Source organism: Gigantopelta aegis, chromosome 15 (genome assembly GCF_016097555.1).
Source record: "Gigantopelta aegis isolate Gae_Host chromosome 15, Gae_host_genome, whole genome shotgun sequence".
Taxonomy (NCBI): domain Eukaryota; kingdom Metazoa; phylum Mollusca; class Gastropoda; order Neomphalida; family Peltospiridae; genus Gigantopelta; species Gigantopelta aegis.
The window spans coordinates 31,163,224-31,188,506 of record NC_054713.1 but is presented as its reverse complement, the minus strand read 5'-3'; the positions used below and the strand labels follow the sequence as shown (position 1 = coordinate 31,188,506).

Here is a 25,283-nt window from a genome sequence, read left to right as displayed (position 1 = left end):
TGGTCTAACAAAGTATTACCTGAACAAAAATTATTTGATTTGTCTGAAAATGTACTTTATTCATCTATCTTCATAACCACCATACTCCATTTATTAATGATATTTTGTAAAAATAATTGAATTATGGCAATGGTCCATAATTCAAAAACTAAAATTCCTGAGAAGGTTGACATGGATTTCACTCCATCATGGTTCAGTTAAGGTGATGCGATAGCTAGATTTGGTTTCGAACAATTAATGTAATTTTTATTTATTATTAATTTTTAGAGAAATATGGTCCTTAAATCTATGACAGTATGCCTTTAAATTTAGCATCATGAAATAATAGTGTTTTGTTTGGCTTCACTAAATTCTCTAATAGCTTATGCTCACTAACATTTTCTGGTTTCCAATATTTAACCTTTTAAAATAGATCAATCTCATTATTTTCATTATGACATCATTTTTCTATATCCTTTAAGTGCATTGCTGGTCTCAATTATGGAGAAAACTGACATAAGTTGTGCTTGTATTTAGCATTGTTAAAAATAGTTGAGATTGCAGGTTTAAATATCAATGTCTGTGGAATGTAAAAAATGAGGATTATAAGACACAGGTCATGCGTTCACGGAGTAAGAAACATCAGGATCGTAGATTATTATTTCTTGATCTCTCAGTAGAGGAACTCTTGCCAAGGAGTCGAAATTTCTTTGTTCATAGTATCGAAACTGAAACAAAAGCTGCAAATCAGTTAAGGAAAATAATGAAATCAAAACTCCTTTAGGAGATGGACTGGTTGACCTACTCCCTAGATAATAATTTAAGAATTATTGGAAAGTACGGATATCATGAACTTTTTTTATTGTCACAAAACAGAAATAGATGGAGTTAAAATATGTTGTGTTTAATGAAACCACTAGAGCACATTGAATTTTGAATGATCAGCTATTGTATATCAAACATTTGATAAGTTTGACATGTAGTCTTAGAGAAGAAACCATCTACATTTTTCCATTAGTAACAAGGGATATTTTATATGCACCATCCCACCAACAGGATATGACATACCACAGCCTTTGTTACACCAGTTGTGGAGCACGGACTGGGATAAGAAATAGCCCAATGGACCCACCAATGGGGATCAATCCTAAAGCGACCATACATCAGGTAAGTGCTTTACAACAGGGGTCGACTCCCCCCCCCCCCTCCCCCCCGTTTAAAGGAAATTTTAGTTGTTATAATTATACTGCATACAGTTCTTTGAAGGCAGATGTTACATTATACTTTATTAATGCTCATCCCAATCTAGACACCCTACCCACATCTGCAAAAATATTCCTGCTCATAAGCCTGCTTAAATTAAGTTTCATGTGGAAATATATATCTTCCCTCTTTGGCATTACCTTCTACCTAGGGACGCAATGGTATTCACAGTTTTAGGGCCATTGTTTATGGCCCCTTTTTTCAATTTGATCTATGTTAAAAAAATATTACATCAGTGTTTTCTTATCTTGGGAATCCCAGTGATGCAGAAAAGCACTTTGGCGAGTCACAACACTCATTTCAGCTTCATGTGATATGTTTGAATGGACTATCCCAGAATGTCATGCTATTGTGGCATGGTAAAATGGTAAAAATAGTATTTTGTTTTCCAGTCAAGACAAAGTTTTGTCCTTTAGTGTGGTTTTTTTTTTTTATGATACACATATTTATAATTATTTTACAAGTAATCATCAAAACTATAAAGTTTGTTGCTCTTAAAATATATTAAAGAACAATGTAGCAATAGCTAAATTTATTATATAACATGCAGTGAAATATCTGAAAATATCACTGAAATAAAAGTGTTATCAGTGACGATAACACATTTTAGAATGAAAATTTCACTCTAAAATGTGTTATCGTCACTGTAAGAAAGCCGGAACTATTTTGCTACTGGCATTTTAAAAATAAAGGTAAATTGCCTAAAGTTATATAATAAATAGAAAATTTCATGTTTTGGTCAAATATGATTTATATCTCATCTCGTGAAGTTTGCAATCATATCAAACTCGTCGTTCAAGCGCGACTTGTGAGATATGAATGCAAACTTCACTCGATGAGATATAAACAGACCTGTCAACCCTCCCGGATTCCGCGGGAGTCTCCCGGTATTTGATCAAATCTCCTTTCTCCTGTGCGGGAGACAGTTTCTCCTTTTAAATGACATTTTTGTAAGTATAAAAAAAAATCGATCCTCTTTTGTCAAAATAACAGAAGGGAAGTAACTCTGCCTTTTTTTCTCATTCGGCAAATGTCGACTACTTTCGGCTTCTGAGAATGTAACAGGCCGAATTGTCCCGACTGTTTAACCTTTGCCGAAGTAAAAATTGTGGGATAGCCTATTTATATTGTTAAAAAAGCACATGGAGTTTATAAAATGACATGTAATTATAATGTTTGTTGTCATCGTAATGGCTACAAAGCGTGTTGCCGCTAATTCAACAGGCTGTGTATTGACATTCAGTGTTGCCATATAAAAAAAAAAAAATATCCAATTTAGTTCTAATAACACCTCTGAATTGTAAAATGTCTTCCCACTGGATTACATAATGCAACTATGACGAATCTGAACTGCCAGACTCCGAGTTGACAGCGATACACACGATGCATGTTAAAATCACATGTCACAGCAAGACAACGAAAAGACCAATTAGCTGTATAAACATACTTGTGTCAGTTAATTTTGTATGTTTGTGCAGTAAAATGTTGGTTATAAGGGTACACTTCAAGAAATTATTTTTGTACAATTAAAAAATGTTGTGTTTGACATTGACATAAAGTTACTCACGGAAATGGGTATAATTCCGGTATATTTCACACCATGTCCGTAATGAGGTTTTACTTATGATTAATGAAAATACAATGTTTATTGCATCATTATAATGATTTTAAATAAGTACCACGCCACCGTTCCTCATTATAGTAAAAACTGAATATTAATTTATAAGATTTATATAAATTTGTCTTTGGTACTTAGGTACACTAACCACAAATGATAATGTAACGCAACCTGTAAGGCTGTAAGTGTAATACCGTAAATGTACTAATTAAATTTTTTATTTCTTGTTCATGTTCTTAACATTTTTGGATAATATTTTTTTTTTTTTTAAATATGTATTAAATCATAATAATATTTAAACTTTAAAAAAAAAAAAAAAAAAAAAAATTAATAATTTTTTTTTTTTTTTAATGCCAAGATCTAAGGTTAAGAAGTATATATGACATTATAAAGTATTCATATAACTTATTGTAATAATGTTTTTTTTTAAATCTTGCGATTTTGGGTTAAATTGTGTGAATTTAAAAATCTCCTGCTTTTTGACAAAATCTCCTGCTTTTTCAACACACACCTCCTGCTTTCTCTTGTCTAAAGGTTGACAGGTCTGGATATAAATCATATTTGACAAAAAACATGAAATATCCTCTATATAAACAAGCATTCTGGGAGGACTGCTAAAGAAATACATTATACATGTCCCCTACCGGATCCAAATTTGTTTTTGAATTGCCTAAGTTTAAGGGCCATAACTCTGTGAAAAATGGGTAAATCAGCATGAAAGTTAAAAGTTGATCTGTAACTACATGATAAAGCTACGTATGTGCCACATCCTAATTCTGTCAACATGTGACACCCAATAAAAGTTAAAAGTTGATCTGTAACTACATGATAAAGCTACGTATGTGCCACATCCTAATTCTGTCAACATGTGACACCCAATGAAAGGAAGAAAATGTTTTATTTAACGACGCACTCAACACATTTTGTTTACAGTTATATGGTTAAGGACCACACAGATATTGAGAGAGGAAACCTGCTGTCGCCACTTCATGGGCTACTCTTTTCGATTAGCAGCAAGGGATCTTTTATATGCACCATCCCACACAGGATAACACATACCCCAGCCTTTGATATACCAGTCATGGTGCACTGGCTGGAGTGAAAAATAGCCCAATGGGCCCACCGACAAGGATCGATCCCAGACCGACAGTGCACCAAGCAAATGTTTTACCACTAGGCTACGTCCCACCCACCCAATAAAAGGATACTGTAATATCTAAGAAGACAACCCCAAGGCTTCCAGCAATCCATGGTAAATGCCTGATGATAAATATTCCATTGAGGGATTGGACGATGATTGCTGAACCATACAGGATGTTTCCTAGAACTGCTAACCAGAACATGATCTTAGACAAGCCTTCCGTAGACTTGAATTTGTACTGGAAGAAAGAAAAAACAAAAAATTGAGAATAACATTTGAAAGTGAAATCCTATGAATCTGTGTATCAGTCAGAAACCGATTGAATCATGGGACATACATAGACAACTTGTAGACATCATGATTTATTTAAAAAAAAAAAAAAAAATAGTAAGAGGCCGGCCAAAGAGAATTTATATGGAATCAAGAAAAGAAATATTTATTTAATGGTTCCATGAAAAGACATTTTAAACAGACATAAACTATTGTGAGTTTGCTCCCGCTGTAAGATGTTTGTGACCAAAAGTCCTTCTGACGACTAAAATTACATTTTAAAGTAACAGACCCTAGTTTTTAAACACTACAGCATATTTTTCACTATTAAAGCTGTTTTCGATACTTGAAATCAGACATTATTACATTCTATTGTTTACAATATCCATATCCGTACATACAAAGTGTTTATGGTCATCCTGGTGTTTGTAATGCCACGAAATAAATTTTTTCGTAATTCTAAAAACACAGGTGTCAGAAGTAACGGCTATGGTGACAATTAGCTGTAATCTATTTTTTGAGGGAATTTCCCCATTTCAATGTCATGGACTCTTTATTTCACCGTATCGCATCTTCATTCAGATGTATTACAGGTCTGTAGATGAACCAGACTGTGTATCTTGTTCCCACAAGTTCAAACTAGGGTCTTTTACTTTAAAGATATTTTCCTATTCAGAATATCAGTAGAAATCAAATGTTTGTTATAGCAGCCAAAACCAGATTGTATGAAGAAAATTAACAATGACTGCTATAAATTTTAGCACAAAACCACCAGCACATTGGGTATACAGACACCAGTATTGTAAACAAATTTAAACAAATAATTAATATGCAAAAAAAGCTGTTAGTTAGAAACATCTTACAAACTCAGGACAGTCCTTTAAACAAGGATTGATGTGCCTTTAAAGGCATATTGTCACAGACCACTGACCTATTTGATTGTCTAACAAAGTATTACGTGAAAAAAAAAAATTTGATTTGTCCCTAAATGTACTTTATTCAGCCATCGTCATAACCACCATATTCCATTTATTAATGATATTTTGTAAAAATAATTGAATTATGGCAATGGTCCATAATTCAAAAACTAAAATTGCCGAGAGGGTTTACATGGATTTCACTCCATCAGTTCAGTTAAGGTGATGCAATAGCTAGATTATTATCCATTTTTAGAGAAATAAGGTCCTTAAATTAAGTTTTTAACTAAGCGTACTCACATTTCTATATATTTGAGCTAGCCGGGAGCCGAAGTAAAACATCGAAGAGACGACCCCCACAGTATAACCGGTGATGTCTACGTTATTCTGAAATGGAATCACAGGAAATGTATTAAAATGCAGTTGTTAGTGACAAGCCCATTAAAACTAATAAATCAAGCAACCGCAATCAATTAAGGTATGGCACCTACCTGAGGTCACAGAATCAACTGTTGGGAGTTTTCTTATGGCTCAATGCAAATGAATCAGGATTTCGGTATTTTGTGAGTTGTAAGTTCTGAACAAAATACCTTCCTGCCCACCCACCCCACTCACAGAGCATGTATTCCAACATACAGCAAGGGGTTAAAAGGTCAACAATTATCTGATGCAAAATCTGACAGTTTTATACACCCTTCTCTTCCTGGGCGGGATGTAGCCCAGTGGTAAAGCGCTCGCTTGATGCACGGTCAGTTTGGGATCGATCCCCGTCAGTGGGCCCATTGGGCTATTTCTCGCTCCAGCCAGTGCACCACGACTGGTACATCAAAGGCCGTGGTATGTGCTATCCTGTCTATGGGATGGTGCATATAAAAGATCCCTTGCTGCTAATCGAAAAGAGTAGCCCATGAAGTGGCGACAGTGGGTTTCCTCCCTCAATATCTGTGTGGTCCTTAACCATATAACCGTAAATAAAATGTGTTGAGTGCGTCGTTAAATAAACCATTTCCTTCCTTCCTTTCTCCTCCTTGTCATGTTTTGTCATGCTAAGACCACACACTTCTGTAAAATTATGTTACATGCCATAATGATTTAATTTGACCAATATTCTTAGATTTTCAGTTTGTATTCATTGGGTTTGCTAATAAATTACTAGATAGTAAATCATCTATTTAAAAACAAAATGGCAATAACTAAATATAAATAAAAATAAAAATGAGACAATTGTTATGAAAACATTCCATAACTCTTGACATAACCCCTCCCCATAACACTTCATAACACATTCCATGACACCCCCTCCTCCCCCCACACACCACTGTGTTAAGTAATTGCTGAATGGCCCCCCAAATGGGTAATGGGTATATATGATGCACAAAAATGGAAAACAAATTTATTTATTTATTACTTATGAACATTGTTTCAGTAGGCCTTATTCAGGGCTAACTCTCTGAGTGAACAAAACAAGTCGCCAAATGCTTTATTAAACTTAAAAAATTGCAGAAATTGTCAGTTATTTTCTAAAAAAATATTTTGTGAGTGCCAGAGATAACCCTGCTTATTTCTTCATTATCATATATACAATAAATGACCACCGAATGTCAACTATAAGGGCAGTGATCGGTTTCTGTAACATCTAGCTAATCCAATCTTAAAACTGTTTAAGCCCAAGATGAAATGTGGAATAAGAACTGAGATTCAAAAATTTGTACATATATTTTAAAACAGAGTGCTTTCTCATTTAGTTTGTATCATATCTGAAACATCCTATTTCTGGCTCCAAAGATTATATAGATAAATGGTCAATAACATCAACTATCCTGCCAAAAAAAGAAAAATGAGTAGACTTAATAACTTTGTTAAACATCAAAATTTAGTTTTTGTCTTGTAAATTCTTCACATTTTAGATAAAAACAATACTATTAGGTATTATTTGGGACATCAAACTCTTGTTTACATGGTACTTCTGTACAGTACATTTTCAATGCAAATATGTAGCTTTTTTTTATAGACAGATTCTCAAATTTAACATCATAACATATTATACTAAATGAAAATGATGAAATGTGATTGGAGAACCACCCATCACTTCAGATCTTTAGGAAAGTATAATGGTGGTCTGATATTCTACAATTGGCCAGTTTAGGAAGGGTTACTTACCAAAAAGATATGCATCTGCACGTTAGTAGCCATCAGCCTCCTGCCTGCAGGGTGATGCATCATGGGAAGACTGGTACCTGGACGTCTGAACCATGGAGAGAGGAAATCAAGGTGATAACCCAAACCACTGACTAGAAACAAGCCCGACAAGCAGAGGACGGCTCTGTTAGGAAGATCAGGAGTAACTGTAAAGACAATAGTATCACTTGAGGACAATTAAGCAGACTGTGATTCCTAAACTGGCCTCAGTGGTGTCGTGGTTAAGCCATCGGGCATAAGGCTGGTATATACTGGGTTCGCAGCCTGGTACCGGCTCCCACCCAAAGCGAGTTTTAACGACTCAAATGATTGAAACATATTTTATTGCTTTTTAAAGAACAAATGGATTAGGCACAAGTTACACAACTTACTAGGTCTTCTCAATGGGTAGGTGTAAGACCACTACACCCTCTTCTCTCTCACTAAAAACTAATAACTAACCCACCATACTGGACAGACAGCCCAGATAGCTGAGGTGTGTGCCCAGGACCGTTCTTGAACCTTAATAGACTATAAGCACGGAAATATGTTGAAATGAAATAAAAACAAATGCTGCCCATAGCATATGACAAAATTAAAGTTATAGTTTGTTTTGTTTAACTAGAGCACATTGATTTATTAATCATCGGCTATTGGATGTCCAACATTTGGTAATTTTGACAAATAGTCTTAAGAGAGGAAACCTGCTACATTTTTCCATTACCGTAGCAAAGAGATCTTATATATGCACTGTCCCACAGACAGGATAGCTCATGTTACAGCCTTTGATACTAGTCGTGGTGCGCTGGCTGGTAACATGTTACATTTTTTCATTAGTAGCAATCTCAGACAGAACAGCACATACCATGGCCTTTGATATACCAGTCGTGTTGCATTAGCTGAAATGAGAAATAACCCAGTGGGCCCACTGATGGGGATCGATTCTAGACCGACCGTTCCATCAAGCTTTACCAATGGGTTACGTCCCGCTCCTTAAAACATTTGACAATGCAGGCGATTTTGAGTTTCCATGAATCCCAGATTTTGGATCTGAAGTTATCAGGTGGAATTCTAAAATATCTGTATTACATCAGCAAATTATAAGAACAATTGGCAAAATGTTCTGAACACCCAGAGCTAGCTCTGTGTATGTGATATTATGTAACAATAAAACATGTGTGATCAACCCCCTAGGAATAGGGAGGGGTTGTGGTAGTGTCTGTGCACTATTATTTGAGGCCCAAAGCATCTACGTTTTTCTACTATTTTAAATCATGACTATTTGGTATCATATATTTTTTTTTTTCAATACTTGGTCAAGAAATAAAGATAGGAAAGACAACCATGCATTAAAGAATACATTGATTAACATATATGTGACCAGTCATTAATCTGCAAATAACAAGGCAGGGTTTCTGCCAGAGGGAGGGTAAAATGGGTAAAATGGCGCCTTACCCAAAAGATTTTATTTTTTTAAAGTTAACCTTTTGACAAAATTAATTACTCTTATCATTACTACATGTATATGATTTTCTTAATCCTAACCCTAAACATAACCCATTTTCTTTCTTCCCCCCTCCCCCCCCATCGACTGTGGTTGAATTCAATTCCACAGCGGCATACCCAAAATTTTCATTCTGGCAGAAACACTGTTAACGTGTAGCAGACTGACCAAAATTTTCATTCTGGCAGAAACACTGTTAATGTGTAGCAGACTGACCAAAATTTTCATTCTGGCAGAAACACGGTTAACGTGTAGCAGACTGACCAAAATTTTCATTCTGGCAGAAACACTGTTAACGTGTAGCAGACTGACCAAAATTTTCATTCTGGCAGAAACACTGTTAACGTGTAGCAGACTGACCAAAATTTTCATTCTGGCAGAAACACTGCATGATGATCATTGAAAAGTAACTGACAACATAAAAATTATCTTTTAAAAAAACCACTCAAAATTATAATGTATAATTTTATTGCTAATGAAAATACAAATATGACCTATTTTTTAATATAACATGACTTCAAAAGTAAACCTTTTTAGGTTATTAATCATATGTATTATATCAGTTTAGACAAAATGTATAACAGTATGGAAATCACCAAGTATTCATATATGGATTGTGACAAATGTGCACAAGCATTTAACAATTTAAAATAAACTACAAACCGTTAGCATTCTTTCGCTTTTGACACTGATATGCTGTGTATTGCATTAGCAGTATAATATCTGCTAAAATGAACCAGACAGCAGTATAAATCTGCAATTAAAAAAAAAATTAATAAGATTATCACATATCCATTTAAAGCATAAGATTATCCTAAATAAACATACCAATTTAGTAATAGGTTTGTTTATTTAAAAATTCACTGCTTTATTATGTTGAACGATAATGGGGAAGAAAAATAAACAAAAAATTAATTATAATTATATATGGATGCCAAAGAAACAATTAGTCAGAAAACAAAAATTCATTATTGGCTTCATGCCAGAATTTAGAAACAGCAACCAATAAAGGTTGCAAACATTAACCAATAGCATACATGTAGAGCTTAATGGTACATAGTACATACACAGGGTTACAAGGTTTAAGCTGGACTTAAAACATTGTTAGCAATTTGGCTAATTTGACCAAAAACATCTGTAGCCACATTCAGGTTTCAGTTAGCCAAAAAAATTATGACAAAATTAAGGCTCTTTTTAAAGTAATTTATTTCTAACCCATAATTTCTGAATGAATATGGGTGTCCATGCCCAGTTACTACTTTAATGTATCCATCAGTTCTGCCCCGTTTTAAAATCCACATTGTGAAGTGCATTTCATGGCTACTCTGTAAAAACATTACATGCAACTAAATCACAATCGTCTGCTGAGGCTTACTGCACCCAGTTTATTGCTATTGCTAGGAGTTGTAATGACAGTACATTGTTAAATATTCGACAAAAATAAAGATAAAGTTAAACAGTTAAATCAGCATTTTAACGATCCTTTATGATATACCTGGTAAGTGGTATTCCATGAACAGTCAATCGAGACATGTCAGCTTTTTCCGCACACAAGAAATCACGTGATCGGCCACATGGAGAAAGCGAAAAGTAGTGAGCTATTCCGATTGACAAAAGCTGTTACAGAATCCGACGGAAGTGGCTCAAAACAAGCATGCTCAAAGTAGATGTACAAATAACAAATAGCGAGACTACTGCTGCATTCGTGTTTACGTGGAAGTTGTTATTTCCGACTTGTAAACTATTTCCGACCTGTATGTGTTTTAATGTATTAACAAATACTCCTCAAAAACAAATAGCGGATGAGCTTTTTGGCGATTTGGTAATGAAATATTTTTGCCAAATGCAATATTAAATCGCATTTGGCAATTTGGCGAACGACTGCTTAAACCCTGCCTACTTGAAAAAATGTTTTGTTTAACCATTGATTTGTTAATCATCGGCTGTTGGATGTCAAACATTTGATAATTTTTACATATTGTCGTGTGAGAGCCAAAAGGATGTAAGTGCATCAAAATTCATTTTTAAAAAGCTGAGATAATGAAGGAAAACTGTTTTTCTTGATCAGTAGTTAAGATGTCGAATTTGTTTTAACGACAATGAAAGCTGAACATATTTACGATTTCTTTGTATATTTACGGTATTTATAGCATACTAGGTGTTTTAGTTATTTGCTTAAATAGTTGTAGTTACAACAATTATTCATGATTGAATTAAATGCGTCACTTACGACCAACAGTATATCAAGTAAATTTGAATATTTATTCTGAAAGAACCATCACTTCTAAAACATTTCAGTTTTGCAAATCACATATTTATTTTTAAAAAGGAGAAAGTTTGTAAATAGAAAAAATTCAGAAGCAAACATTTAAAAGGGAATACAAGTAGAAGTACGTATTAATAAAATCACTGTTTAAACAAAATATTACTTGAAAAAAGTTATTTTACTTTTGTTAATAATAACACGATTAATTGAATAAAATAATAATGTGAAAAAAACCTATTCTGACTCGTGAAATCCTTGTTTTCTTTGACCCACCCCTGATTTTGTGTGACCTTATCTGGTGCAGGGTTTCTGCCAGACGGTAAAATGGGTATGGTACCATACCCAAATATTTTTGAAGAATTTCTTTTTTTACGTTAACTTTTTGACAAAATTAATTACTCTTATCATTACTGTATGATTTTCTTAATCCTAACCCTAAACATAACCCATTTTCTTTCTGAGGGAGGACCCCCCATATCTCTGTTGACTGTGGTTGCATTCAATTCCATAGACTGGTGTAACAAAGGCCGTGGTATGTACCATCCTGTCTGTTGGATGGTGCATATAAAAGATCCCTTGCTGCTAATCGAAAAGAGTAGCCCATGAAGTGGTGACAGCGGGTTTCCTTTCTCAATATCTGTGTGGTCTTTAACCATATGTCTGACACCATATAACCATAAATACAATGTGTTGAGTGTGTCGTTAAATAAAACATTTCTTTCATTTCTTTCAATTCCATAGAGCCATGCATACCCAAAAATTTCTATATGGCAGAAACACTGGTGGTAGTGCTCCATGTTAGTTGTTTGATGATGGTGCATCAGAATCAGACGACTTGTCTATACAAAACCTCTTTTTCTAGGCAAGTATTTGTTCCTGATGAGTCATCAGAAAAGCTGGTGTCATGTTGTGTGCAGTGTTCTTTCCGTGTTCTTTGCGCCATGGGAGTCCTTTTGCAGATAGTTCCTGGGTCTGCTGCCTCAGGGTGTACTTCACTAGTTTCAAGAATACCTGGTTTATTATCAGCTAGTGCAACAGACAAACCAGAATAGTTAAGCAAACTGAAACTGGTATCCTTTAATGAAGAAACTATGTTTAGCAGCTTATTGGTTTGGGATACACCGGGTTCAAGTGAAGTTCATTCAAAGGAAATAGGATTTACATTTCCAATAAGAGTGTGTACTGAATATCAAATCCAGAAGTAGTGAACACTATACCATGTCCATCTTTTGAGTATGCAGGATTCTCTCCAGGTTATATTGAGTGAACAGTAACCCATACAGCTTCTGCTGTGCGTTGGGTGTACTCTCCGGGCTCTGTTGTGTGTTCAGTGCATACTCCTGGTTTTGTTGTGTATTTGGTGCTCTCTCGGGTTCTGTTGTGTGTCCAGTGATATCTCCAGGTTATGTGTCTTCAGTGATCTCTCCAGATTCTGTTGTGTGTCCAGTGATCTCTCCAGGTTCTATTGTGTGTTCAGTGATCTCTCCAGGTTCTATTGTGTGTTCAGTTATCTCTCCAGGTTGTGATGTGTGCTCATGGATCTCTCCAGGTTGTGATGTGTGTTCATGGATCTCTCCAGGTTCCGTTGTGTGTTCAGTGATCTCTCCAGGTTCTGTTGTGTGTTCAGTGATCTCTCCAGGTTCTGTTGTGTGTCCAGTGATCTCTCCAGGTTCTGTTGTGTGTTCAGTGATCTCTCCAGGTTCTGTGATCTCTCCAGGTTCTATTGTGTTCAGTGATCTCTTCAGGTTCTACTGTGTTCAGTGATCTCTTCAGGTTCTACTGTGTTCAGAGATCTCTCCAGGTTATGTATGATGTGTGTTCAGTGATATCTCGAGACTATGTTATGTGCAGTGTTCTCTCCATGTTTTATTGAGTGTTAAGTGATCAATCCTCCGGTTTCTGTTGTGTGTGCTAAATTATTTTCTGCGTCTGTTGTGAGTGAAATGTCATGTTCAAGTTCTCTTGTGTGTGCTATGTCATGATCATGGTCTGTTGTATGTGTGTTCTGTCATGTTCTTCTTCAGGTTCTGTTGTGTGTACTATGTCATGTTCAAGTTTTGTTGTGTGTGCCACGTCATGTTCAGGTTTTGTTGTGAGTTCTTTATTATGTTCAGGTTCTGTTGTGAGTGCTATGTCATGTTCAGGTTCTGTCGCAAGTGACTGGATAAAGGCCGTGGTATGTGCTGTCCTGTCTGTGGGAAAGTGCATATAAAAGATACCTTGCTGCACTAGGAAAAATGTAGCGGGTTTCCTCTGATGACTATGAGTCATAATTACCAAATGTTACCAATAGCCGATGATTAATTAATCAATGTGCTCTAGTGATGTTGTTAAACAAAACAAACAAATAAACTGTCTTGCAAGTGCTCTGTCATGTTAATTTTCTATGGTGATTACTTTCTCATGTTCAGCTTTTTGCTATGTTATGTTCAGGTCTTGTTGTCATTGATGTGCCAAGTTCTGTTGTGTATGCTATATACCATGTTCAGGGCTCCTATGCACTTAAGTTGATCTTAGGGCTAAGATCGCTTGGTGGAACGGGGCCCAGGTCCTGTTATGTGAGCTATGTTATGTTCATGTCCTGTTGTGTGTGCTATGTTTGTAAATATTTCTTAACTGTAAATTTAATCAAAGTTCATAGATTTCGCTATCGTTTACGTTGAGGCCACATTCACTTTATTCGCCTTTTAACCTTACATCTGATTACACTGTCTTTTGTTACTGGACTTTGTCATGGATAACTTACAATGACGTTTGTATGTGCAATATTGTTAATCCACAATGCCTACATTAGGGCGATCATGTAGATCTTCAAAGGTAGCTGAAAGGCGGAACTTGATCACCGTAACATATAATTAAATACATGTACATCCAAAATCAGTGTGATTATGCTTGCACTTTGGTCGTATATGCCACATACAACATTATTATGAATTAAAATTATATCTACAGATACAAATTACATGTTGGAAACTTTGCTTCAATTAAAAACATTTCAGAATAGATATTTATTTTTCAAGAAAATTCACCAAAACATGTTTATTATTATAATTATGGTGCATATAAAATAGCAAACCATACAAACATTAATGTTACTGCAATTCCTATTTATATATACAGATACCATTCTTGTCTGTTGCCAAATGGTTCGTTGCATGCAGTACCAAATGTTTTTCTTAAATAGACAGAGCTCTCACAATGACAAAAGTCATATTATTTTTAGGATTCAAGCAAATAAAAATATTGACATTATGTATGCTCTATTCTACTTCACATTTGCAATTTCTATCACAGACTGACAACAAAGAATACATATGTGTCATATTTGGCACATACGATCTATGTCAGACATAATTATATAATGAACTGTATTTAAAAAGGGTGTATCTACCACACACGATCAGTCATGTTCACATAATAGACAGCAAGTAAATCGGAGGAAAGTCGTATGTGTCAGTTATGTCTATTTTCGTGCAAATTGGTATCTGTGATTCACTTATGACCATTTAAATCCTTCTGTATAAGCGATGCAATTAGGGACATACATATAGCTACGATTTTTTGTGACAATATATAATCGGGAATGGCGATTCCGAATATGCAAAAAAGATGTTTTAGGTCGTATCTGACCCTTACGACATTTTAGCTCTCACGCGACAACATAGTCTTAGAGAGGAAACCTGCTACATTTTTCCCATTTGTATATGCACCATCCCACAGACAGGATAGCACATACCACGGCCTTTGATATACCAGTTATGGTGCACTGACTTTACCACTTGGTTATGTCTCACCCCAGCACCCACTTGAGGTCACAGAATCAACTATTGGGGTTTTCTGAAAACTCAAAACTTATTTTACATGTCCTATATCCATTAAAGGCTCAGGCATGTCTCCCTAAGTCAGGGACTACACCTGGCATGGCTAGCGGTTTCATCCGGGTGAGAAGGTTTTTCTCATGGCTCAGTGGGTCTGTTTATATTAAGTACTCTGCTGGCAGTAGCTTAGTGGACCATCATCCATATACAATCTGATTAAAATTAGCTCTACTGGTATATACCAGTAGATCTAACAGCATTGCGTGGACTCCCATGTCCAGATGACATTTCATCTATAAATAACAATTTAAATATCCACCAATTACACTTCTCCTTTTATAGCATTATTCGGAAGCGTACATATTCTAAAAATATTGACTATTATGCAATAAGCGAACTTGTTGGTCTATTTTAACATTGAAAAAACAGGGGGAAAAGTGCAGTAATAAACTCTGGATTGTATACTGGTATAAACAGATTTTAAGGCTATACCATCACGGGGTTTTTTTCATCTTGAAACAAATTTTATATAAATTTTTATATAGAAATTAGTTTCCGGCATACTTCGTAATTCACCCAAATCATTTTGTATACCCTCCGCATAATACCGAATGTTTTAAAATTCTTTTCAAATCACTGGCATGATTTTGCAAGTAAGGTTTTGATTGGTTGAATGAAAGGTCAACTGGACATGAGCTCCAACGGGCTGCTGTTAGATCCACATGTAATATGGAGCTAATTTTAATTAGATTGATCCATATAGTACCTGTGGGATTTGTAAAAAAAAATTTTTAACCCTCATCCCCTTCCCTACATATGCCATTTGCACAGTACATCTCTCCCCCTTCCCCCATAGTTCATCTCCTCCATTCCACACAAAGAGGTATGCTCAATATAACTGGGAGCTGGATTTTATTTTGGGGGTGGGGATTCTGGACATCATGTACAAAATGCATACAGGGAGGGGATCTCCAACAGGGATCACACACTGGAACAAATTTTGTTTTAGCCCATTGTCAGATACTGGTAGGTGAAGAATGTCCTTGAAAGTCCTTGAAAGTTATTAAAAAGTTGTTAATTTAAAGAACATTTTATTAGCCAAAGACTAAATGTTGTAATCACTTTGTATACAAATTAGCAACTGGCTAATTTAGTAAGGGACAGAGTGAAATGTACATGTGATATTACATATAAATAAGGACTGCTAAATCACAGACACTGTTTTAAAATTTTAAATGAAGTTTGTTTAAAATAATCTATCTCATTCGCTCTTTGAAATCATAACTTGATAATTCATGTATTTGATAATTTATTTATTTATTTAATTTTATAAATTAATTTATTTATTTAAGTTTGTTACACCTTCCTTTCCACCCACAACCAACAGTTCACACGTTAAAACATGAAATGTTAGTAAAATAGGATTGCAGTACATGTATCTCTGAACTTTGCAAGACTGCACAGGAAATTAATAATAGTTTTTAAATTACCACATATATGAATTATAATTTGTTTTTAACAGTAACTACATTTACGTACATGTGTGAGTTAGTGAACGTGTGTGTGCGTGTATGTGTGTGTGTGTGTGTCTGTGAGTCTGTGTGTGTATGTGTGTGCATGTGTGTGCATGTCTGTGTGTGTGTCTGTGTGTATGTATGTATGTATGTGTGTGTGTGTGTCTGTATGTGTGTCTGTGTGTGTATGTGTGTCTGTGTGTGTGTCTGTCTGTGTGTGTATGTGTCTGTGTGTGTGTGTCTGTGTGTGTGTCTGTGCGTGTGTGTCTGTCTGTGTATATGTGTGTGTGTGTGTGTCTGTGTGTGTGTGTGTGTGTCTCTGTGTGTGTCTGTGTCTGTGTGTGTCTGTGTGTGTGTGTCTGTGTGTGTGCCTGTGTGTATGTATGTGTATGTATGTGTGTGTGCGTGCGTGTGTGTGTCTGTGTGTATGTGTGTGCATGTGTCTGTGTGTGTCTGTATGTGTGTGTGTATGTGTGTCTGTGTGTGTGTGTGTGTGTATGTATGTATGTGTGTGTGTGTGTGTCTGTGTGTCTGTATGTGTGTCTGTGTGTGTATGTGTGTCTGTGTGTGTGTGTCTGTCTGTGTGTGTGTGTATGTGTCTGTGTGTGTGTCTGTCTGTGTGTGTGTCTGTGTGTGTCTGTATGTGTGTGTGTATGTGTGTCTGTGTCTATGTGTGTCTGTGTATGTGTATGTGCATGTGTGTGTGTATGTCATGTGTGTGTGTGTGTGTGTGTATGTGTATGTGTATGTGTATGTGTGTGTCTGTGTATGTGTGTATATGTGTGTGTCTGTGTGTGTGTGTCTGTGTGTGTATGTGTATGTGTGTGTGTGTCTGTGTGTCTGTCTGTGTGTGTGTGTCTGTCTGTGTGTGTGTGTCTCTCTGTGTGTGTGTGTGTGTGTCTGTGTGTGTGTCAGTCCTTTCTGTTTTGTTTCTTCTTTTCTTTTTTATTATTATTATTACTGTTTATTTATTTATTTTTCTTTTATTATTATTACTACATTCTTTAAATTTACTTATTTATTTACTTTATTTATTTTATTTATTTATTTATTTATTAATCCCTCTTCTATAACCTATAACCTGACAGAAACCATAACAGTTTTTTATTATTACTTTTATAAACCATTGTGTTATTATTTGTCTTGTTTTGTTTACATGATTTGTATAGTTTACATATATTAATATGAAAGCTTATTTAAAATCAAATAATTATGTCTTGTACTGGTGCTTTCCACGACTTATGTTTTGTCCTCAGCATGAGTTGTCTGTTATGTAAAAAATGGACTGGAATAAATAATTAAAAAAACAAAAAACCCCAGCTACAAATTTAAATTCTGCTAGTTCTAGAATATTAATTTTATTTCTTTTACAGTTTCTGCTTGAATGAATTCAATATACGTTTCAGTATGGCGAGTAGATGTACCCATGTACATGGGAGAAGGGATAGTAGCCTAATAAAACATGTAAACTGAAAGGGCATACATGTGTGTACAGGGAGGCATTTTTTTTTTACATAAATAGTTTACAGACAAGTCTTTTTTAAGAACGTAAAAAAAATACCATTTCAAGCTGGAGCAAACATGGAAATGCATAAAACTACTCTAATTCTGGATAAAAAATTAATTTCCATACCTGCACTCTGAGTTGACCGCTGAGAACTGAGCCAATCAGATTGGTTGCATCGCCCAGAAACCACTGCATCATCAGCCAGAAGGAGATCCCCACCATTCCCTTGAGGTTACGACAATTCTGAATCATCTGACTGAAAATGATTTTCAAAAAAAAAAAAAAAATCTTCATCAAGTCTACTTGAATGTGCAATCTCAAAGTTGCATAATTACCAAACTTATTATTGTTTTTCTTTCAAATAAAAAAAAAAATATAAAAAAATGAAACAAGGAAGACCGAAAGGAACATGGAGGAGGACAGTAGAGAAGGAAATTTGAGAGGGCAGTCTGAGCTGGGGGCTGCTGGAGAAGCTGGCAAAAGACAGGCAACAGTGGCGATCTCTGGTTACAGCCTTAAGTGCTTCTTAGCACGAGGGGGATTAAATAAGTAAGTTTCTTGTAAAATATAAAACTTGAATTACATACCCCAGTACACAAAAAAATATTTCCAAACTACTGGATTTCATTTACATGTATACTTATCGCAAAATCCAATAAGCAGGGTTCACGCTGTAACAAATGTTGGTTTAGCCAAGTTCTCAGATATGTGGAGTATTTCCTTGAAAATTATTAAAATGTATTAAATTTAGGAAATATTTTACTAGCCGAAGAAAATGAAGGAATGGTTTATTTACCGACACACTCAACACATTTTAATTACGGTTATATAGTGTCGGACATATGGTTAAGGACCACAGGGAGGAAACCCGCTGTCGCCACTTCATGGGCTACTCTTTTCGATTAGCAGCAAGAGATCTTTTATATGCACCATCCCATAGACAGGATAGCACATACCATGGCCTTTGATGTACCAGTCGTGGTGCACTGGCTAGAGCGATGGGCCCACTGACAGGGATCGATCCCAAACCGACCGTGCAGCAAGCGAGCGCTTTGCCACTGGGCTACATCTCGCCCCTTTTACTAGCCGAAGACTAAATGTCATAGCCATTTTGTATAAAAATTAGCAATTGGCTAATAAAGGTGGTCCCTAAATAAAGATGACCAATAGGTTAATGTATGATGACCAGTTTGAATTTGAATTAAATCTCCATTTTGACAAAGAACTGGCTGACATTTTAATGGATAAAGGATGAATATATGTATGTTATATTGTTTGCCAAGGATTCTCAAGGAAATAATTTTTCACACGTTACAATTTTGATATTCTTGAACTAAGTATGCAAAGATTATATGTGGGATTGATTAATTTTAGTTATTAATCAATAATGCAGGTGAAAATAGTGAAAAATGGCACATGTAACTCTGATAATGCATCTAAAAAAACAACTGAAGTTTGTTTTGTTTAACGACACCACTAGAACATATTGATTTATTGATTTAATCATCAGCTATTGGATGTCAAACATTTGGTAATTTTGACAAAATAGTCTTAAGAGAGGAAACCTGCTACATTTTCAGCAAGGGATCTTCAATATGCACCATCCCACAGACAGGACATACCACGGCCTTTGATATACCTGTAGTGGCACTAGTTGGAATAAGAAATATCCCAATGGGCCCACTGATGGAGACTGATCCTACACTGACTGCACATGAAGCAAGCACTTTACCACTGGGCTATATCCCACACGGAGAATGCACCTTTAAAATAAGTAATGAATTGGGGGGGGGGGGGGGGAGAATAGGTCTCTGGTCAGACCAAAGTTCCAGAACTGATGCAGCTTTTTTTCTCTTTTTTTTCAAAGCATGGATTGCACAGAAAAAGTGGGTATATTTGACACCAAAATAAGGGGCATATATTTAAATTGAAATCAGAATGCTCGTCCTAGTTCATGTGTGATGGCATTTTGGCTCCAAATGCAGTTTTACATTATAGCAAGAAAAACCTGGCAAAAATGTATGTCATACCATGGTAAATTTAAAATTAAAAAAAAAACGTTATACAAGGGTCAAAATCAATGAGTGCGCTGACCAGAGACCAGAAATTAATTTTGTTTGGCCTAGAAGAGCAGACATCATCATGAGTCCTAATCAAACCCCGAGGAGTGTCGAAAGCAATTAAAAGTTGGTACGGCCATGGAAGCAATGTATATGATGAGATCTATACTATGGGAAGAGAGAAAAAACATTCCTGGCGTAAAAAGTGGTACGCCGGCCTTTACTGCCGTAGCGCTTCCGATGCCCCTGAACCCTGCTAGACCAAACAATAACTGCCGGCCTATGATGATGTTGACTGGCAAAAACTGTTCGGGAAGACAGTTTTTCAACTACTGCTTTTATAATGCACTTTTATAATGCACTTTCCTATATACAGGACAGTCAGGGCTAGCCCTGGCATTCACCAAATTCGCCAATTGAGAATTTTAAAAGCAGTTGGCGAATTTTATTTTAATTTGGCAAAATAATTCCATGTAATAATTGACATTTAAATTTTAAAAAACTGTTGATTTCTGCCATTTTTGAAGTTTAATAAACAATTTGGCAAAATAGTTTGCTCACCCAAAGCTAGCCCTGACAGTACATACTGAATAAAGGAAGATGTACGACTTACGGTATACCAACACACATCCAGGTAACGATAGACAATAAGCCCAGTATGGTCGAGACTTCCCCGTGGGTATTGTAAACACAGTCCTGCATCACCTTCCATATCCACTGTATTCCATCACTGCAGTTAGTGGCATTTTTACCATCAATAAAAACACTATCATGCTCATACCAAATCAGATTGGAACCTGGCATACTCTGCTAGAGCCTCTGCAAGTAAATTGATAACACTTTTATTACGAAAACCAGGGCTTCTAGAAGTTTTGTAAAATTCACTAGCCATGGGATCAGTGATTTAAAATGTTTACTAGCCACAATTACAAATTAACAAGCCCTACTTTACATTTAGTTAATGTAATTTTACTAATTAAGAGTAATAATCAGATATGTCACCTAAAGAAGGAAATAGAGCTTAAAATCACTAACACTTGGTGGTGGTGGCAGGATATACATATTTACAAAATCGACTTAATCCCAGCATTTGACAATTTTGTTTTTCACTAGCCGTCGGACATGGCAATAGTAGTTATTTACTAGCCCAACATTGAATATCACTAGCAATGGGAGTGGGGCTACCATAATCTCAAAGCCCTGCGAACAGTAAACAAATGTTTTAAATCAGGGAACATTTTGTTCAGTATCGAGTCGTGATTCACTACACAAGTTTCATAGATAGCCACACACTTTTAATTTTAAAACATTTTTAAATCAGAGAACATTTTGTTCAGTATCACGTCACAATTCACTATGCAAGTTTCAGTCTCTAAGATCGCTACACAATTTTAAAACATTAAAGTTAAACAGTAGTTGCTAATCAATTTTCAATTAACCAGAAATTTTAACAATCAAAATTTTAAAACCAAAATGTTCCTGGAAAATATGTAAATATATCATATGTGGATAAAAAAAGAGAGTAAAGTTTATTTTATTTAACGATGCCTATATAGAGCACATTGATTTTTTTTATCTTATTATCAGCTATTGGACGTCAAACATATAGTCATTCTGACATATTTGTTTAGAGGAAACCTGCTGCTGCCACATAGGCTACTCTTTCCGATAAGCAGCAAGGGGTCTTTTATATGCACTTTCCCACACAGGACAGCACATACTACTGCCTTTGATGAACCAGTTGTGGACCACTAGTTGGAACGGAAAATAGTCCAAACTCATATGTGGATAAAGCCACCCTGTCAAACTCATTATTATGCCAAATATACTTAATAGAAACATGGGTAATTTCATATTAAATTAATATTCACAGTGATTTAGGAATTTACATTTTTAAAGTGTACCTAAACTTAAAGGTATACTAGTCTGATGTTTATAAATGTAGTCGCCATTCACTTCTGCTGAAATTGTCTGCCAGCATAATTGGCAACTAGCTGCAGTCTGGTGAAAATTAATTGCAGCACTTATTTGCTTTTACCACAAAAAATAGATTATGAGTCAAGATATATATTTTTTTCAATCAAAGAAATTGTCATGTTCGGTGGCTAGCAAAAAATTAACTTTATAATTGGTAAACACAAACCAGCGAGTTTGCTTGTTAAATAGCTCAATTTGACCAAGGTGGTCCCAGCTCTCCATTCTATAGACTTCTCAGTAAAGAGTTCTAAGTTTAAAGGGTTGATATGGATATCCTTCAATCATGGCTCAATTAAAACATGTGCACTATCAAGTCCCTATCCCGAGTCAGACTCCCGATCCTATCGGAGGCCGGACTCGGGATAGGCGTGTTTGAAACCCTAGTGGTATATGGACACGTTAAACAAGTTACTAAGCTAAGCACTATCAAGATTTGGTATTCCAAATGAATGTAATTTTTATTTATAATCCATATTTAAAACAATAATGTCCTGTTAAAGTGCCTTTAACAGATTATTCTTGTGTGACTTAGATTTATGTCAACATAATAGAAATAACAGTGCATAACAGGTAAAAAAAATAAAAATTGATATTTGTAGTATATATAGAGACCGCACCGGAAGACTGGTAGCGCCACTTACACCCGTTACACCATTGCCGAATGCAAGCACATGTTAGTTAACGTCTATAAAACATTTATTGTTTAATATTGGAAGAATACCAGTACTTGTAACAGGTATAAAATACATTGATAAAACTTTATAACAAATATAGAACTCGTGTTACTTGCCACTTTACGTTTTATTCAGTGGCAAAGTGAAAAAGTAGCGATACTGCATTTAATTATTGAAAAATAGTGTTGTTGTGGTTATTGCAAGTATTTATTTTTGTGAGGTAATTATATTTAATTTATTACTCTTGCAGTACATGACAAAATTTAGATGTTTTGATTTATTGTATAACTGTGATCGCCCGTTAACAACATCTTCCTGTTTGTCTGTTTACTACAATCCAAGATGGCGGATATTTGTTTACATTTTCAATGATTTGTTATTATGAATACATTTATTGTGGCCCTGACACATCTGTTGTTAGGGAGTCACATAAAAATAATCCCTATAACCACATCTTTATAATTAACCGATGTAGGACAAAATCTCACTGGCAAAAATGTCAAGTCAAAATATCACTATTAAAGTGGAAGGAAGGAAGGAAATGTTTTATTTAACGGCGCACTCAACACATTTTATTTACGGTTATATGGCGTCAGACATATGGTAAGAACCACACAGATATTGTGAGAGGAAACCCGCTGTCGCCACTTCATGGGCTATTCTTTTTTGATTAGCAGCAAGGGATCTTTTATATGCACCATTCCACCAACAGGATAGTACACACCACAGCCTTTCTTACACCAGTTGTGGAGCACTGGCTGTAATCAATTAAAGTGGTACCCAGGTAAAAATGTCAACTTTGACATTATACTTAATGTGTAAAAAAACCTTTTTAAAATCCTAACTATTTATTCTACGACTTTTCGTTTCACCAATTAAACCACCGTTTGTACACCTTTGACAGCACTAAATGTGTATATAATTGTCTCAATAACACAGCATGGGTGATGTAATTTCGTTTTTTAATGCCACTAACTTATTTTTTAAAAATCAAAGACAGGCTGGCTAATAAGCCATACAAACAACAATGAAGCATTCTCTAATTATTCCAAATTTTGTAATTATGAAGAAACTCAATTTCCCAAAACTTAACACATAATATTATATCTGTTATCTCTCTTGCTTTTGTCTTTCTTTTCCTCTCTCCCCCTCTTTCACTGTCTCACATCTCTATCTCTCATATATAACACACACACACACGTTGACATTTTGACAGAGATACAACATTAATGGTACACATTTTGTCCTCTTACATATTGACCATTGACCTGTATATCACGTTTTCCATGGCCGACTGATGCTCTTTACTCTGTACAATTGAATGCTGTGATAATGTGGGTAACGAATGAGGAGTTACATGTAGCACATGACGATGATGGTAATGTTCAGTTGTAATGCACAAATGAGTTTTATTACATTCCACATGTTGTATGATATATGCTTATGCAACAAAAATTGCTGTTTTCTTATGTTGAACCCTTTTTGGGGGTGGATGGGTATTATAATGACCAATTAGTTGATTATACTGATTATATTAATGGTACTGAAGGTATTTTATTTGAAAATAATGAATATATTCCTACAATTTTGAGTGTGCCAAACTTTTTGCGTTGTAATTTTTTTTTGCAAAACGGAGTTACCTACCCTGATTACAAAAAAAATTTGGGGGGGGGTCAGAGCTAATTGATTTTATTTTATTTTTTTACATTTTTAAAATTCTTTTAAAGCTATTTCTTCAGTATAGCAAACAATCAATATCATTCTTGTCATATTTAAAAAGTGTCCGCGGTCCCTAGTATATATATTATGTTCTAAAAGCAAAAAATATATTTGACATTGCTAGCTTAACTGTGTGTGTGTGTGAGAGAGAGGGAGAGAGAGAGAGGAAGAGAGAGCAAGTGGGGACCATGGGGAAGAGAGAGAGCAAGGCCAAGGGGAGAGTTAGAGAGTTGAGAGAGAGAGAGAGAGAGAGAGAGAGAGAGAGAGAGAGAGAGAGAGAGAGAGAGAGAGAGAGAGAGAGAGAGAGAGAGAGAGAGAGAGAGAGAGGGGGGGGGGAGACAGAAAGACCAAAAAAAGAATAAAGCAACAAAGACAAAATTTACGAAACAAAGCCTTCTAAATTGCATTTCTAGAGATGTTACATTCGGTGCAGAATTATTAACTATTACATTATTTTCGCATTACGAAAAACGTTTATAGTAACACCCGTCCCCTCCCCACATACAATGATACATTTATAATTTAAAAATGTTTTCTGGGTGTGGTAAACTGTCACCGTTACTAAGGTTAACCAAGTTTAAGAAATAAGCGGACGCAACTTCGGAATATAATTTTTCGAACAGTATACACATTAACCTCATTATGTAGGATCATTAAAGTTTTCCTTTAATTAACCTAGCATACAAACCTGGTAATAAACCTTAAAACAATGCGATCAAACCCGTGACACCTTACGTGACATTTGACCTTACCAGAAGTGGACCTGCGCATTTCCGGATATTGCCGAAGCCATCTCCTGCAGGTACGGTAATGTAGCCATATTGATATCGTTGTAAACAATCTGGCATCATCCTGTAACAAAAAAAGTTAATTTCTTC

At 35.4% G+C, this 25,283-nt stretch overlaps 1 protein-coding gene across 2 annotated transcripts; it reads right to left on the bottom strand.

Moving 5' to 3' along the window:
- Window positions 1-210: 210 nt before the first annotated feature.
- LOC121390242 (lysosomal amino acid transporter 1 homolog) lies at window positions 211-25,258 on the bottom strand. Of its 2 annotated transcripts, none has more exons than XM_041522021.1 (8): window positions 25,158-25,258; window positions 20,649-20,854; window positions 18,102-18,231; window positions 9,534-9,624; window positions 7,349-7,533; window positions 5,489-5,575; window positions 4,069-4,239; window positions 211-719 (listed from the first exon to the last, which is right to left on the bottom strand). In XM_041522021.1, the coding sequence occupies exons 2-8, from the start codon at window positions 20,837-20,839 to the stop codon at window positions 597-599; spliced, it is 978 nt and encodes a 325-aa protein (XP_041377955.1). In that variant the 5' UTR covers window positions 20,840-20,854; window positions 25,158-25,258; the 3' UTR covers window positions 211-596. The 2 variants fall into 2 exon arrangements, with proteins under 2 accessions (XP_041377955.1, XP_041377956.1); XM_041522022.1 differs by lacking the exon at window positions 25,158-25,258 and adding an exon at window positions 25,094-25,152.
- Window positions 25,259-25,283: the final 25 nt, after the last annotated feature.

What these genes read in the sequence shown, in the direction of transcription:
- LOC121390242 (XM_041522021.1), bottom strand. Translation starts at nt 20,839, where the DNA reads ATGCCAGGTTCCAATCTGATTTGGTATGAGCATGATAGTGTTTTTATT. An exon ending in TGGATGTGTGTTGGTATACC is followed by an intron (nt 18,232 to 20,648) that starts GTAAGTCGTACA and finishes AATCATTTTCAG; the next exon opens with TCAGATGATTCAGAATTGTC. An exon ending in TGCAGATGCATATCTTTTTG is followed by an intron (nt 5,576 to 7,348) that starts GTAAGTAACCCT and finishes ATTCCATTTCAG; the next exon opens with AATAACGTAGACATCACCGG.